At 45.1% G+C, this 13,456-nt stretch overlaps 1 protein-coding gene across 1 annotated transcript; it reads right to left on the bottom strand.

Moving 5' to 3' along the window:
• Positions 1 to 2,282: 2,282 nt before the first annotated feature.
• DBX1 (developing brain homeobox 1) lies at positions 2,283 to 12,530 on the bottom strand. The gene is made up of 5 exons (XM_060754912.2): positions 12,067 to 12,530; positions 10,485 to 10,586; positions 7,629 to 7,631; positions 5,540 to 5,739; positions 2,283 to 3,112 (listed from the first exon to the last, which is right to left on the bottom strand). The coding sequence occupies exons 1-5, from the start codon at positions 12,479 to 12,481 to the stop codon at positions 2,738 to 2,740; spliced, it is 1,095 nt and encodes a 364-aa protein (XP_060610895.2). The 5' UTR covers positions 12,482 to 12,530; the 3' UTR covers positions 2,283 to 2,737.
• Positions 12,531 to 13,456: the final 926 nt, after the last annotated feature.

Raw genomic sequence — 13,456 nt, 5'->3', positions numbered from 1 at the left:
AGGCATCGAATTGTGCTGTTTGTAAGCCGCCCTGAGTCCCCCCTCGGGGGCTGAGAAGGGCGGGGTAGAAGTACCCGAAATAAATAAATAAATAAAATAAGTGGAATTTATTTCCACTGAAATATACCCGGAGTCACTTCTTAAATGTATTATAGTGTTCCCTCGCTCCTTCGTGGTTCGCTTTTCGTGGACTCGCTGTTTTGCGGGTTTTTGCCTCCCAGTTTATTAATGGTTGCCGTTGCCCAGAGCGGCATTCTAATCCCACCTCCTGGCAATGATGGAGTGTGGAAGGGCAGCCAGTCAAGAGAGATTGCAAAGCAAAGCAAAGATAGCTAGCAAAAAAAAAAAAAAAAAAGGTGTGTGGTGCCTTTAAATCTCTCCTCACTTCTGCCTCACCCTCGGAACTCAATATACATATATAGTGTTCCTACTTCATGGATTTTCGCTTTTCGCAAGTAGTCCTGGAATGTAACATCTGCGATAAGTGAGGGAAAACTGTATACTGTTGACATTAACCAGGCTCTTATAATTAATGTATGGATGTGAATGCATAAAAAATCATGCCAGTCCAACAAACATTATTATCCTCACAGTCTTTTCTTTAATTTGGCATTTGCTTCATTTGTTATATATACATATTTAAAATCTGTACACATTAAGAATATAAAATAGACCATGTTTTATAAATTACACAGTTAAAAACTAAGTTTCATTTTAAGTTTTAAAAAGACAATAAAAAGCACGCACATATATATACACTCAAAATCCCAACAAAATGTAGAAAAATCTGTCCGTCTGTAGACTTACAATAGTTGTGGTATAAAATAGCCTTACAGTATAAATGTACAAAATAGTATACAGTTCATTAAAAGCTGTGCAAAGACAGCAAGGTCCAGTCAAAATCAAAGAGGTAGCTCCTTTTCCCATGTGTCCACACTTGCACCCTCTGCAAACCCAAAATGGCCAAAGAGCTGGGGAAAATGTAGCAATGGCTAGAGAGCACATGAAGGTTATGAAATTCATTTAAAAAGTACAGAGTTAAAGATAAGCTATAACGTACTGTTTCTCTTGGCAGTTATGAAAAAATTGGGCCCCAGGTCCAGGTGATATTGCTCACATTTTAAATAATATTCTTAGCAATATGTTCTTATAGATTACACTGTGAACATTACTGGTAGCATTTCAGATCTTGGTGTAGCTTATTTGTAACTAGGGAGCTTTCTTGAGTGCAATAGTAGCAGCATCTCACTCTGGGAAACATAAGGTGGATCATCCAAGTGTTTAGGAGAAAATAATAATTTTACAGTTATTTAGAGATGAATCAGACTATAATTACTCTAACATTAAAGCAATGTGGTCTCAGTACAGGTAAAATATCCCTTAGCTGGAATTTGTAAATTTGAAATACTCTAAGATTCAAAATTGTCCACAAGGTGTCTATGGGCCCTTCCAAACAGCCCTATATTCCAGAACATCAAGGCAGAAAATCTCACAATATCTGCTTTGAACTGGGTTATCTGATTCTACACTGTCATATATTCCAGTTCAAAGCAGAAAATGTGGGATTGTATTCAGCTATGTGGAAGGGGCCTAAGACAGTGTCACCTTGGCTTTCAGTTGAGTCAATGTACACAAACTTTGTTTCATGTTCAAAATTATTAAAATATTGTGAATATAATTACTGTCAGACAGGCCCGTAGCCAGGATTTCGTTTCGGGGGGGGGGGGGGCTGAATTTTTTTCAGGGGTGGTTTCGGGGGGGCTGAGTTTCAGGGGGGGGGGCTGAGTCTGAGTGAAAGAGGGTCTAGCCTAGCAAACCTTTTGTATCATTACTCCAATACCCCCATGCATATGGGATATATTGAGTATGGTGATCAGATCATGATATGAATATACATAACAGTTTAAATAATGCACCAGTAAGGCCTTTTCACGAACCACCATGAGAATTTCGGGGAGGGGGGATGAAGCCCCCGAGCCCCCCCCCCCCAAACATGAATGCTGTCAGACTATGTGAACAAGGTGTATATGAAATGAATTTCATGTTTAGACTTGGGTCTCATCTTCAAAATATCTCCTTATAATTTTTTTTGTTGTGTCAGGAGCGATTTGAGAAACTGCAAGTCGATTCTGGGGTGAGAGTATTGGCCATCTGCAAAGACGTTGCCCAGGAAACACCCCGATGTTTTGATGTTTTACCATCCTTTGTGAGGCTTCTCTCATGTCCCCGCAATGCAGAGCTGGAGCTGATAGAGGGAGCTCATCCACGCTCTCCCCGGATTTGAACCTGTGACCTGTCGGTCTTCAGTCCTGCTGGCACAGGAGTTTAACCCACCATGCCACCGGGGGCTCCTTCCTTATAAATCACATTTAATTACTGAAAAAACAAACAAAAATAAAAATCTGAATTACAGAACACTTCTGGTCCCAAGCATTTTGGATAAGGAATATCCAATTTGTAATAAGGGAGATTTATTACATGTTTAATCTGTTTATACTTGTTTCATCTATAACTTCCATCTGAAAGGTGCAAGGCAAACTGACTGCTCAGCAAAAGGAGCACTATAAAGCAAGGCTTTCTAACCAGGGTAGATCTGTGGTCATCAAAATCTTGTGGTTAAAAGGATGATAGGCACATTTTCTATGCAAGGCATGTGGATATGGAAGGACACCACCTCTTCAATTAGATGTAGATCTTTGCAATGTCCCCTTTTTATAATGGCCAGGAGAAAGGTTCTCTATGAGACCGTGATCTCCTCCTCTTCCTCCTCCCTCTCCTCCTCCTCTTCCTCTGAGTCCGAGAAGTCTGAAGGTTTGCTGGGACTGCTGGAATGGGTGGGAGAAGGGAGCATCCGGGGGTCCAGTCTGTCTCTCAAGTGTGGGAGATCTGTGGCCTGATGATAATTCAAGGAGTGCCTGGGACTGGCTGAGCAGGATAGCAATGAAGAATCTTCCTCCTCCTCCCCAGAACCTTTCTTTCCGACATCACTGAGATCTGGGTGGGGATTGAACTTTGTGGGTAATGTTTGTTCCCGGCAGCCTCCAGATGAGAGTAGTTCTCGCTCTTTGGAATTTCTCCACTTCATCCTTCTGTTCTGAAACCAGATCTTTACCTAGAGTTTTCAAAAATACATTAAGAAGGTTGTTGAGTACCAATATTCAGAGTTGGGGAAAGTTAATTTTGGATTACAACCTACAGGACTCATCCCTGCCCCATCAGCATGGCTCCAAGTAATGCAAAATCTTATTCTACTCCTAACAAGCTTTCAAGGGTCACTACAGAATTGATTCCCAATTCCAGGATTCCCAAATATTACTGCCCTTCAGGTCCCAGAATCCATAATAATAATAATAATAATAATAATAATAATAATAATAATATGAAATCCAGCATATATATCATGTTTGCTGAGACATTCTGTGTTTTTGTGTCAATAATAATAATAATTTTCCATGTCAGGAGTGACTTGAGAGACTGCAAGTTGCTTCTCGTGTGAGAGAATTGGCCATCTGCAAGGTTGCCTAGGGGACATTGCCCAGGAAAGACTAATAACAATAACAATAATACTTTATTTATATTCTACACTATCTCTCTGAAGGGACTCTGGGTGGATTCCAGTCACACACAAAAAGGCGAATATTCAATGCCTGAACATAACAACTAATAGAAACATAAGAGAAAACAATACTTTTCAAGTTATTTAGAGCTGAATCAGACTATGATCATCATTGTTCATGATGGCTGCAGCTTCTGGGAATTTTAGCCACATTGGTAGATTTGCAGGTTGGGAACCGTTAGCCTAGTGCATATAATTTTATATGTTTGGGATTCAACTGCTGATGGCTTTATATCTTTGTTTTGTTTTCTCAGTTAAAACTCAGTTATGTTTTTGAGTGAGAAGGAAAACTTTTTAAAACTTTTAAACAGGATTTCGCTTGAGATAACATATTCCACCAAAATACTCTACAGTTCCAATTGAAAGAAAGTTAGTCATGCATATTTCTGATTAAAATCAAAACACAATAAAAGAGCTGATTGCTACACTGAGCAGCTCCTAGATGGTAGGATTAAAATTTGTGACCACACAGATCAAAGCAATGTGGCCTCAACTGCAAGTAGCTGTCCTTGGACAGGCTTTGTAGTTCCAGTCTAAAAGTGGCCCCTTTTACCCATATTCAAATTTGCTCCTAAAAAGGAGGCGGTGGTGCATGCATTGTGTTCTTGTGTGAGAGAATGAAAATCCATCTGCTAATTCCAGTTACAGAAATTCTACTGAATGAACTGCTGAATGGTAGCTGGGTTGTAAGTCTGGATCCAAGAAGGGCTCCTGTAATATTAATCCTGAAGATATTTTGGAAGGGTAGCCCCTCTTCTTGTCTTCACTGGAAATGCAAGTGCAAATTGGGAGGGGCCAGCTGTGGCTGAAAAGCTAGAATTTGGAAGGTAAGGGAGGACAGGTACCTTTGCCCAGCATTGCCATGTTTTACTCTAGCTTTTCATGTTTTAGGATCTCTTCAGGATTAAAGTTACAGCAGTTTCATTCCATATCCAACTTGGCAATCCTACATGGTAATCAGGTTAATGTTTATAAACCCAATTATTTCAATCCTGAATCCTACTGTTAGCTTGAACTCGAGTAAATCTATTCTATCAATGAGATTTACCTACATGGATAGGAGCCCCTGGTGATGCAGTGGGTTAAACCCCTGTGCAGGGAGGACTGAAGACCGACAGGTCTCAGGTTCGAATCTGGGGAGAGGCAGATGAACTCCCTCTATCGGCTCCAGCTCCTCGTGCGGGGACATGAGAGAAGCCTCCCACAAGAATGATAAAAAACATCAAATCATCTGGGCGTCCCCTTGGCAGACGGCCAATTCTCTCACACCAGAAGTGACTTGCAGTTGCTCAAGTCACTCCTGACACGATAAAAAAAAAACCTACATGGATCATGGGATTCAAGTTTCAATGTGCCTAATCTAAATTGGGCCTAGCAATCAGATTTTGGCTCCAATGTGCAAGAAAATCCCTTGCAATAAAGGTATCAATTTCAGTCTCAAAACAAAGAGACCTTCTTAATAAATGCCTGTAGGATTTAGCAGTGTTTGACATTCACCGAATGTGGCTAGAATGGAGCACAACACTTCAATCCTGAGCACAAACATTGTATCCTGAAAGAATTCCCTTGGAAGTAAGATTTGGTTAAGTCCAATGTGATTTATACAAGACTGAAAGGGCTGAAGATAACTTTTGGAAAACTTGGAAACATATTCCACTAAAATAAATGGAGCTATTGTTCTAAATAGTGCAAGAATTTGGATGCCAGTTGCATTGACCATTGCAGAAGGAACTACATTGTCTTAAATCTTAGTATTCTGACTTAACTGGGTTGTGGTTAAGGCTGTAAATTAGGAATGCCTCCTTTGCCCAAACAGTCCATCTCACAAACAGTCTTTGTTGCATTTAGGAAGTCAAGGTTAACTACCCATTTGTTCTTTCATTCCATCTCTAATTCCCTATGCTTGGCCCAAAGATTGGTTACCTGGGAGTCTTTTAGGCCCAGCTTGGCGGCCAATTTCTTTCTGTCTGGCTTGCTGATATATTTCTGCTTCTGAAACATTTTCTCCAGAGCCTTGCGCTGAACATCTGAGAAAACGGCCCTGCGGAGCATGCCCCTGCGTGGTTTCCCTCGAGCAGCCAGAGGCCAAGAGAAGGTGCCAGGGATAGGCACCACAGAGGAGGCTGTGTGAGAGAAAAAAGAATAGGCACATTAGACCGAATCAGCCAAAAACAGGAGAGAAAGAGAAAAGCAGAGCACTGGAGACAAGAACTGTTCTCTTCTAGAAGACTGAGGCCTAAATCTTACTGTTAGTCTCAAATCTCTACAGTAGACCTACTGAATCACTATAATTTAATCCGTGTCAACTCACAATGCCACCCTTGATTCAGTGGGTCCACTCTAATAGGGATTACCAATACGATTCAGAGCGATTTGATTCATTCCTTTTGAGGCTGATGGCGAATCTCCCTTTGATTTGTTTGCCTGATTTGCTGTCTTCGGCTCGCATTCTCTTTTTCTCTTTTCTTTTCTCTCATCTTTTCCTTTCTCTACCATTACTGGAACCTATATAAACTCTGAATTCCATGAAAAGAAGTTTATGCTTAACTTAACCATTTTTTTAAAAAAATGATAACCAGATTATGTGCATTGAGGGAATTTAACTATAGCTGGCTGGTTTTGTCACCAGGTTCAGAGATGCAGAGCTTGAAAAAAAAAGCCAGGAAAATAGGGTTCTTTTAAAAGAAAGGTCTCTCTTTTACAAGTATTTAATTTTTCAGAATGCTGCTTTTTTCATGCCAGGGACTTTATTATATGCTAGATTATACAAAAAGGACTTTTTTCTGTCTGGAAGGGGGGGAAAGGCCTTTAAAGATACAGGTTTGAATCAATCAGTATTCATCTTTTTTATATGAATCTTTCTTTCCCTCTCCTCGTCTTCCTTACAAAACTTGCAGAATTCTCTCTGAAGACATGAAAAGTAACAGCTAATTAGCACATTGACTGGTTCCCAATGGGGCTGGAATGATAAAAAGGGCAGAGTTTCCCCTTTAAGCGGAAAGAAAAACTCCCAAAGAGAAACAGAGATTCTAATGAAGCGTGAATGGTAATTGTGTAGTAATGAACTAACAGAAAAAGACTGAGGACAAGCAGCTAAAGCCATATATTATTGGGACAAAGAGATTTACACTTTCAAACTAAACACAACTGCATGCCAAGCTCCTTGGGGAGAATACTGATGACACAGCCTTCTCTTTCCCCAAATCATTTTCATTAAATGGACATGAAAAGCTATCTATAAGGCTCAAGTTGTTTTTGTTGCTCCATTCAAATGCAGGAGAAAGGAAGCAAATTCCATTATCAGGAGAATGAATGGAGGGGCTCTTGGCTTTTGGAAGAAAATATATGAACAGCTTCTTGGTGGAATGATATTTTTGAAAAGTTGTTTCGCACGAAATCATAACTTCTCCTGACATTAACATTAATTTGGTGAGCCCTTCCTGACTAGTTCTTGGAGATATAGTTTCTTCTAGCAGTTTTAAGATTCACTGAACATCAATGAGGGATTACAACAAAGAACTGTGGAGGGGAGGAAAGCTATCTTATAACTAACTTGGGCTCTGTTGTTTGCACACCATTGACAAAGCTGCACATACACACTGGTTTTGTACTCTTAGTTCAAAACACGATGACAAATATAAGCTTAGTAACAAGCAATATCTATTTTATTTGCCTTTTTTCTTTAGGAAAGCTGGAGGGAGGGTTAAATGGTTGTTTATTATAAGACCTAAAGGGGCTTTTAAGACAACTTTGAGGCAACTTTGGACATAATTTCTAGCATAAACTTTTGTTAGCTCAATTCACATCATCTGATGCAAGATGAACCTTAGAAATGCACCTAGATTTTTCAAAAGTACATGCAAAAAACAATTCGCATGTCTATTTCTTTGAATGCCAGTACACTAAAAACACTTATTGTACTCATCTACAACTGTTTACCTTCGGTGGTTCTCAAACTGTGTGTTCCCATGGGGTGTTGGCCTACAACTCCGAGAAATCCCATCCAGTTTACCAGCTGTTAGGATTTGTGTGAGTTGAAGCCCAAAACATCTGGGGACCCACAGGTTGAGAACCAACTACTGGTAGCTGAAAGAACTTTACAGCATAGCCATTCCTAGATGTCAGGTATTACATATTACTTCTTAGTCAGAGAATCCACAGATTTGATGAAGTCTATCCAGGTGCATCTTTGAAGCCCATCTTACATAGGATGAACTAAGTCCACGAAAGCTTTCATACTTTTAATGCTTCAACAAGGTCACCACATTGTTGGAACACAATGTACTGGCACAGAAGAACAGTTGGCAGTTGAGCTGGCAGGATATGAATGTATAAAGGTGGGTACTCCAAGTCTGCACTGACACAGCCCACCATCCACCCACTGGCTTCTAAGTCCTTTCTGATAGAGTACAGTTGTCCTTCTATATTAGTATTTTTCAGTTAGTTGTTTGAATATATTCTCTCTAGGAATCTCTATGTCATGGGTCCTCAAACTTTTTAAACAGAGGGCCAGGTCACAGTCACTCAAACTGTTGAAGGGCCAGATTATAATTTGAAAAAAATGAATTAATTCATATGCACACTTCACATATCTTATTTGTGGTGCAAAACCACTTAAAAACAATACAATAATTAAAATGAAGAACAATTTTAGCAAATATAAACTTATTAGTATTTCAATGGGAAGTGTGAGCCTTCTTTTGGCTGATGAGATAGGATTGTCCTTGTCGTTGTTGTTGTGTGCTTTCAAGTCATTTCAGACTTAGGTTGACCCTGAGCGAGGGTCGGGTAAATGACCTTGGAGGGTCGCATCTGGCCCCCGGGCCTTAGTTTGAGGACCCCTGCTCTAGGTCCTCCAGTGTTGCACTATGGTCAACTTCCTGTTGAACAGTTTGAGCAGGCATTCCCAGCTGTTTGGGCCCCCAACTTCCAGAATCCCCGATCAGTTAACAAGCTGGCTATGGGATCTGAGGGTGCCTGACCTAGAAGGTGCCTGATCTAGAGGTTTGTTGAGGTCCCTAGACAGACCACCTCTCAGGTCCTTCAATGCAATTCTATGTTCAGCTTCCAATGAAAGTTGACCCTAGAGTTCTAATGGAAGACCATAGACAATCCTAAAGAGATGTTCTCCAGTGTATTGAAACAGCTATTTCGTGATTCGTGTTTTTTTCCCGTTTCACAGGGGGGTCTGTGCCCCTGCTCACAGCGAAAGCGGAGGACTGGCTACCATGCCTTGGGGAAAGGGAAAGGTTTTCGGAGGGCAGGGCAGCGGGGCCGGGCTCCGGCCACACGGGAGCCGCCAGACAAGGCAGCGCCGCATGGGGTCTTGTGCAAATGCGGGCAGAGCGAATGACCCTTCATGGGAAATTAGCCCGTGGCTGGTAAGTGTCTGTCAGCGGCGGAGGAAGGGGCCGGAGGGAGGGAGGAGGGAGCTGGCCAGATTGGTCATGGTGCTGAAACATTGGCCGCCGCCCAGGAGGAAAGAGGAGGAAGGGGAGGGCAGCGAGGAGGAAAAGAAGAAGGAAAAGGAAAAGGAGGAGGAGAGGAGGAAGAAGGAAAGAAAAAAGAGGAAGAAGAGAAGGAGGAGGAGAAATGGAGGCGGAAGAAGAAGAGAGAAGTAAGAGAAAAGAGAAGAAGAAGGAAAGAAAAAGACGAGGAAGAAGAGGAGGAGAAAAGGGGGCTGAAGAAGAAGAGAGACCTAAGAGAAAGGCGAGGAAGAAGGAAAGAAGAGGAGAAGAAAAAAAGACGAGGAAGAAGAGGAGGAGGAGGAGAAAAGGAGGAGGAAGAAGAGCAAGAGGAAGAAGGAAAGAAAAGAGGAGGAAGAGGAGAAAAAAGAAGAGAGGAGAAGGAAGAGAAAGAAGAGGAAAGAGGGAAGAAGAGGAAGAGGAGGGGAGAAGGAAGAAAAAACAAGGAAGAAGAGAATGAGAAGAAAAGGAGGCAGAAGAAAAAGAGAGAAGGAAGAGAAAGCCGAGGAAGAAATAAAGAAGATGAGGAAAAAGGAAAGAAAAAGAGAAGGAGGGGAAGCGAAAAGAAGGAGGAAGATGAGCAAGAGAAGGAAAAAAAGAAGAGGATGAGAAAGAAGAAGAGAGGAGAAGAAAGTGAAAGGAGAGGGAAAAGGAAAGAGGAGGAGGAAGAAGATGGAATGAAAAAGAGGAGGGGGGAGGAAGAGGAAGTGACCAGCAGCATATCTCCCTTCGGGACCAGGACATTCGCAGCCAATGTGTCCCTCGGGGGATCCCAGGGTGCCATTGGAGGTCGGTGCCGAGGTGGAGGCAAAGGGCCAGCCGCAGCCCTTGTGCTAAATCGGCCATTAAATTGGCGCGACTGATTCTTGGGTGTCGCTCTTGGTGCCTCCCTTCCTCCCTCCCTTCCTCCCTCGTCACCTCCGATCCCCTCCATTCCACTTTCACGATTTCAAAGGCAAAGGGGAGGGGGCTTCAGGAAGAAAAGGGGCTGCCTCTCCCCAATCCTTGGGGGCCTCTCTCTCTCACACACACACACACACCAGGGTTTTCTTTGCAATCTTTGTTCAGAAGGGGCTTTGCCGGCGCCTCCCCCTGAGGCGAAGAGAGTGTGACTGGGATAAGGTTCCCCAGGAAGTAATGGAGTTTGACACCTCCGTAACCGCCACGGCTTAATGTGGTGGAACCACGGGAGTTGTAGTTTTACAAGGTCTCCGGCCTTTCCTACCTGCGTCCTGGTTCTACACCAAACCACAACTCCCAGAATTCCTTGAATTCCCAATGGCATTGAGCCATGGCCATTTAAGTGGTGTCAAACTGTATACGCAGTGTCGAGGAGAGGCAACTCCAGTGAGTTTCCACGGCGGAGCGGGGATTTGAGCCTTGGTGCCCACAGTTGGACCTACCTGGGAAATAAGACGACCGGATGAAAGGTTGAAAGGAGCCTTCGAAGTAAGGGAAGGAGAAGGCCTTCGGGGGGATGTTCTGGATCAGCGCGTGGGAGGAGTCTGGAAAAGAGAGAGAGGGAGGGAGGGAGAGAGAAAGAGAGAGAAGCGCGTTAGAAAGGGGTTTCTCCCCCGCGACTGCGCCAACTCGTCAGGAAGGTCTTTGGCACGAAGCGGGAACTCCTCTTCACATTCCACTCGCACCCATTCCAAGTCCTCCTCATCACACTCAAGAAAAAAAAATCCACTTAAAATCCGGTTTCTGCCTCCTGCAGAATTCCGGGGTTTGTAGTTTAGTGAGGCTGTTAAAGGCTCCTCCCTAAATTACAAATCCCAGAATTCTGCAAGAGGCAGAAACCAGATTTTAAGTGGATTTTTCTCTAATATGATGAAGCAACAGATCCAGCCCTGCCCGCATCAAGTCCAACCATTGGATCTTTCCCTGCTCCCCTGGAGGTACACCGCTTGGACCAAGAGTAACGCCCAGGAAAGTTACTTTTGCGACCAATCCCCTCTGCCTCCCCACAAACAAGAGGTGGAGGAAACACATTCATACTCCAAAATTAAAGTGCTACACTACAGATCCCAGAACTCCATAGAGCTTTGAGATGAAAGAGCCAAAGGAGCCCCCGGTGGCGCAGTGGGTTAAACCCCTGTGCTGGCAGGACTGAAGACCAACAGGTCAGGGAGAGCGCGGATGAGCTCCTCTATCAGCTCCAGCTTCTCATGCGGGGATATGAGAGAAGCCTCCCACAAGGATGGTAAAAACATCAAAACATCCGGGCGTCCCCTGGGCAACGTCCTTGCAGACGGCCAACTCTCTCACACCAGAAGCGACATGCAGTTTCTCAAGTCACTCCTGACACCAGCAAAAAAAGTGGGGCTGCTGTGAGTTTCCAGGCAGTATGGCCATGTTCCAGAAGCATTCTCTCCTGACGTTTCGCCCAAATCTATGACATAGGTTGGGAGATCTGTTGGAAACTGGGAAAATGTGGAATGTCCAGGGTGGGAGTAAGAACTCTTGAGGCAGGTGTGAGTGTTGCAATTGACCGCCTTAATTAGCATGTAATAGCCTTTCATCTATTCCACAGATAAGTGGACCTCCCAACCTTTGAGGATACCCGACATAAATGTGGGTGAAACGTCAGGAGAGAATGCTTCCGGAACATGTATTGTTGAAGTCTTTCATGGCCGGAATCACTGAGCTGTTGTAGGTTTTTATTCAGGCTGTATGGCTGTGTTCTAGAAGCATTCTCTTCTGACGTTTCGTCTGCATCTATGCCAGGCATCCTCAGAGGTTGTGAGGTCTGGAACATGGCCATACAGCCCGGAAAACTCACAGCAAGCCAGTGATTTTGGCCAGGAAAGCCTTCCACAACACAGTGTAGATCGGGCCTGGGCAAACTTCGGCCCTGCAGGTGTTTTGGAGTTCAACTCCCAGGCTGTTAGGAATGGTGGGAGTGGAAGTCCAAAGTACCTGGAGGGAGGGCCCAAGTGTGCCCTGCCCGCCCGTGCGTGGGGCCGCAGCGTCGCTCTCTCTTACCTGTCCGGGGCGTGGAGGCGAGGATGGCGTTGACCCCGAACTTCAGGAAAGTGGCCTCGGGGCCGGGCGAGGAGGAGCCGGGCCTTCTGCCGGAATGGGAAGAGCCCACGTCGGAGGAGGAAGTGGGCGAGGAAGAGGAGGGGGAGGAAGAGGAGGTTGCCGTGGGGTCGGTCCTGGAGAGCCCCGAAAGAGGAGGAGGAGGAGGGGGAGAAGGGATGCTGGGCGGCGGCTGAGCGCTGCTTCGGGGCAGGAAAGGCGAGGGAGACGGCCTGCTGCTGCTGCTGCTGCTGATCCGGATCAGGTCTTCCACCAGGAAGCTGGTGTGGCTGGGGAATGTGGGCAAGGTGAGGGCGGGGGTGGGCCGGAGCAGGCTGGGGTACACCGCCGGAGGGGCGATCAGGCTGGGGAACATCATGGCATCGGAGGGGTTAAGGAAGGGACAGAGGGAGAGGGAGAGAGAGAGAGGGAGAGAGAGAAGGAAGGGGTCCAAAGAGAGAGGGAAAGGGAGAGAGAAGGTGGCCAAGTGGAAGGAGGAGAAGGAAAGGGGAGAGAAAGCCCACCTTCCCAATGGTCTAAGCTTGGGCTGGACTTCCTCCTCCCAATATAAACAAACCCACTCTCGGGATAGGATGGGATCGCCTCCTTTGCCCTTCCTTTCCTAGATAAGCCTTGAAAGAGAGAAGGAAGGAGGCCAAAGAGAGAGGGAAAGGGAGAGAGAAGGGGGCCAAGTGGAAGAAGAGGAGGAAAAAGGCAAAAAAAGCCCACCTTCCTGGAGGTCTAAGTTTGGGCTGGACTTCCTCCTTCCAATATAAACAAACCCACTCTCGGGATAGGATGGGATCGCCTCCCTTGCCCTTCCTTTCCGAGAAAGCTTTGAAAAAGAGAGAGAAAGAGAGAGAGAGAGAGAGAGTCTGAGCGTCCTTTCAGGCCGGGCTCCGTGCTCAATGGGTCTTATAGTCCTCCTCGCCCGCCGGGGCGCTTTCCCCAGTGACAACGCCAACAATGGGGGTCCCCCGGCTCGGGGGTCAGCCCTCGAGAGCTCGGGGCGCCCTCATTGGTCCGGGGGCGCCGCCGCGAGCTGTGATTGGAGGAAAGAGCGCCCCGCGAGTCGCGGCCAGAAGCAGAGCGCCGCCCCTCCCAACGCGAAAAAGGGGGGGGGGTGTCTAGTATTTTGCACGTTGGTTGCCTTCAAGGGGGGCTCACACACCCCACACACACTCCCGGCCTCATTAAAGGCCCATTTGATTCGATTTTGAAAGGGATCCCCACTGGCATGGCGCCTCCCCGAAAGCGAAAAGTCCGTAGTCAATTTCTTTCTTTCTTCTCTTTCTTTTCATTGGCTTTCTCTCGCTCTTTCCTTCATCGTCCCCGCTGTTTGGGAGGAAATGAA

This window comes from Anolis sagrei, chromosome 1 (assembly GCF_037176765.1).
Source record: "Anolis sagrei isolate rAnoSag1 chromosome 1, rAnoSag1.mat, whole genome shotgun sequence".
Lineage (NCBI taxonomy): Eukaryota > Metazoa > Chordata > Lepidosauria > Squamata > Dactyloidae > Anolis > Anolis sagrei.
Note: the sequence above shows the minus strand (reverse complement) of the source record. Positions and strands in the feature narration are given on the sequence as shown.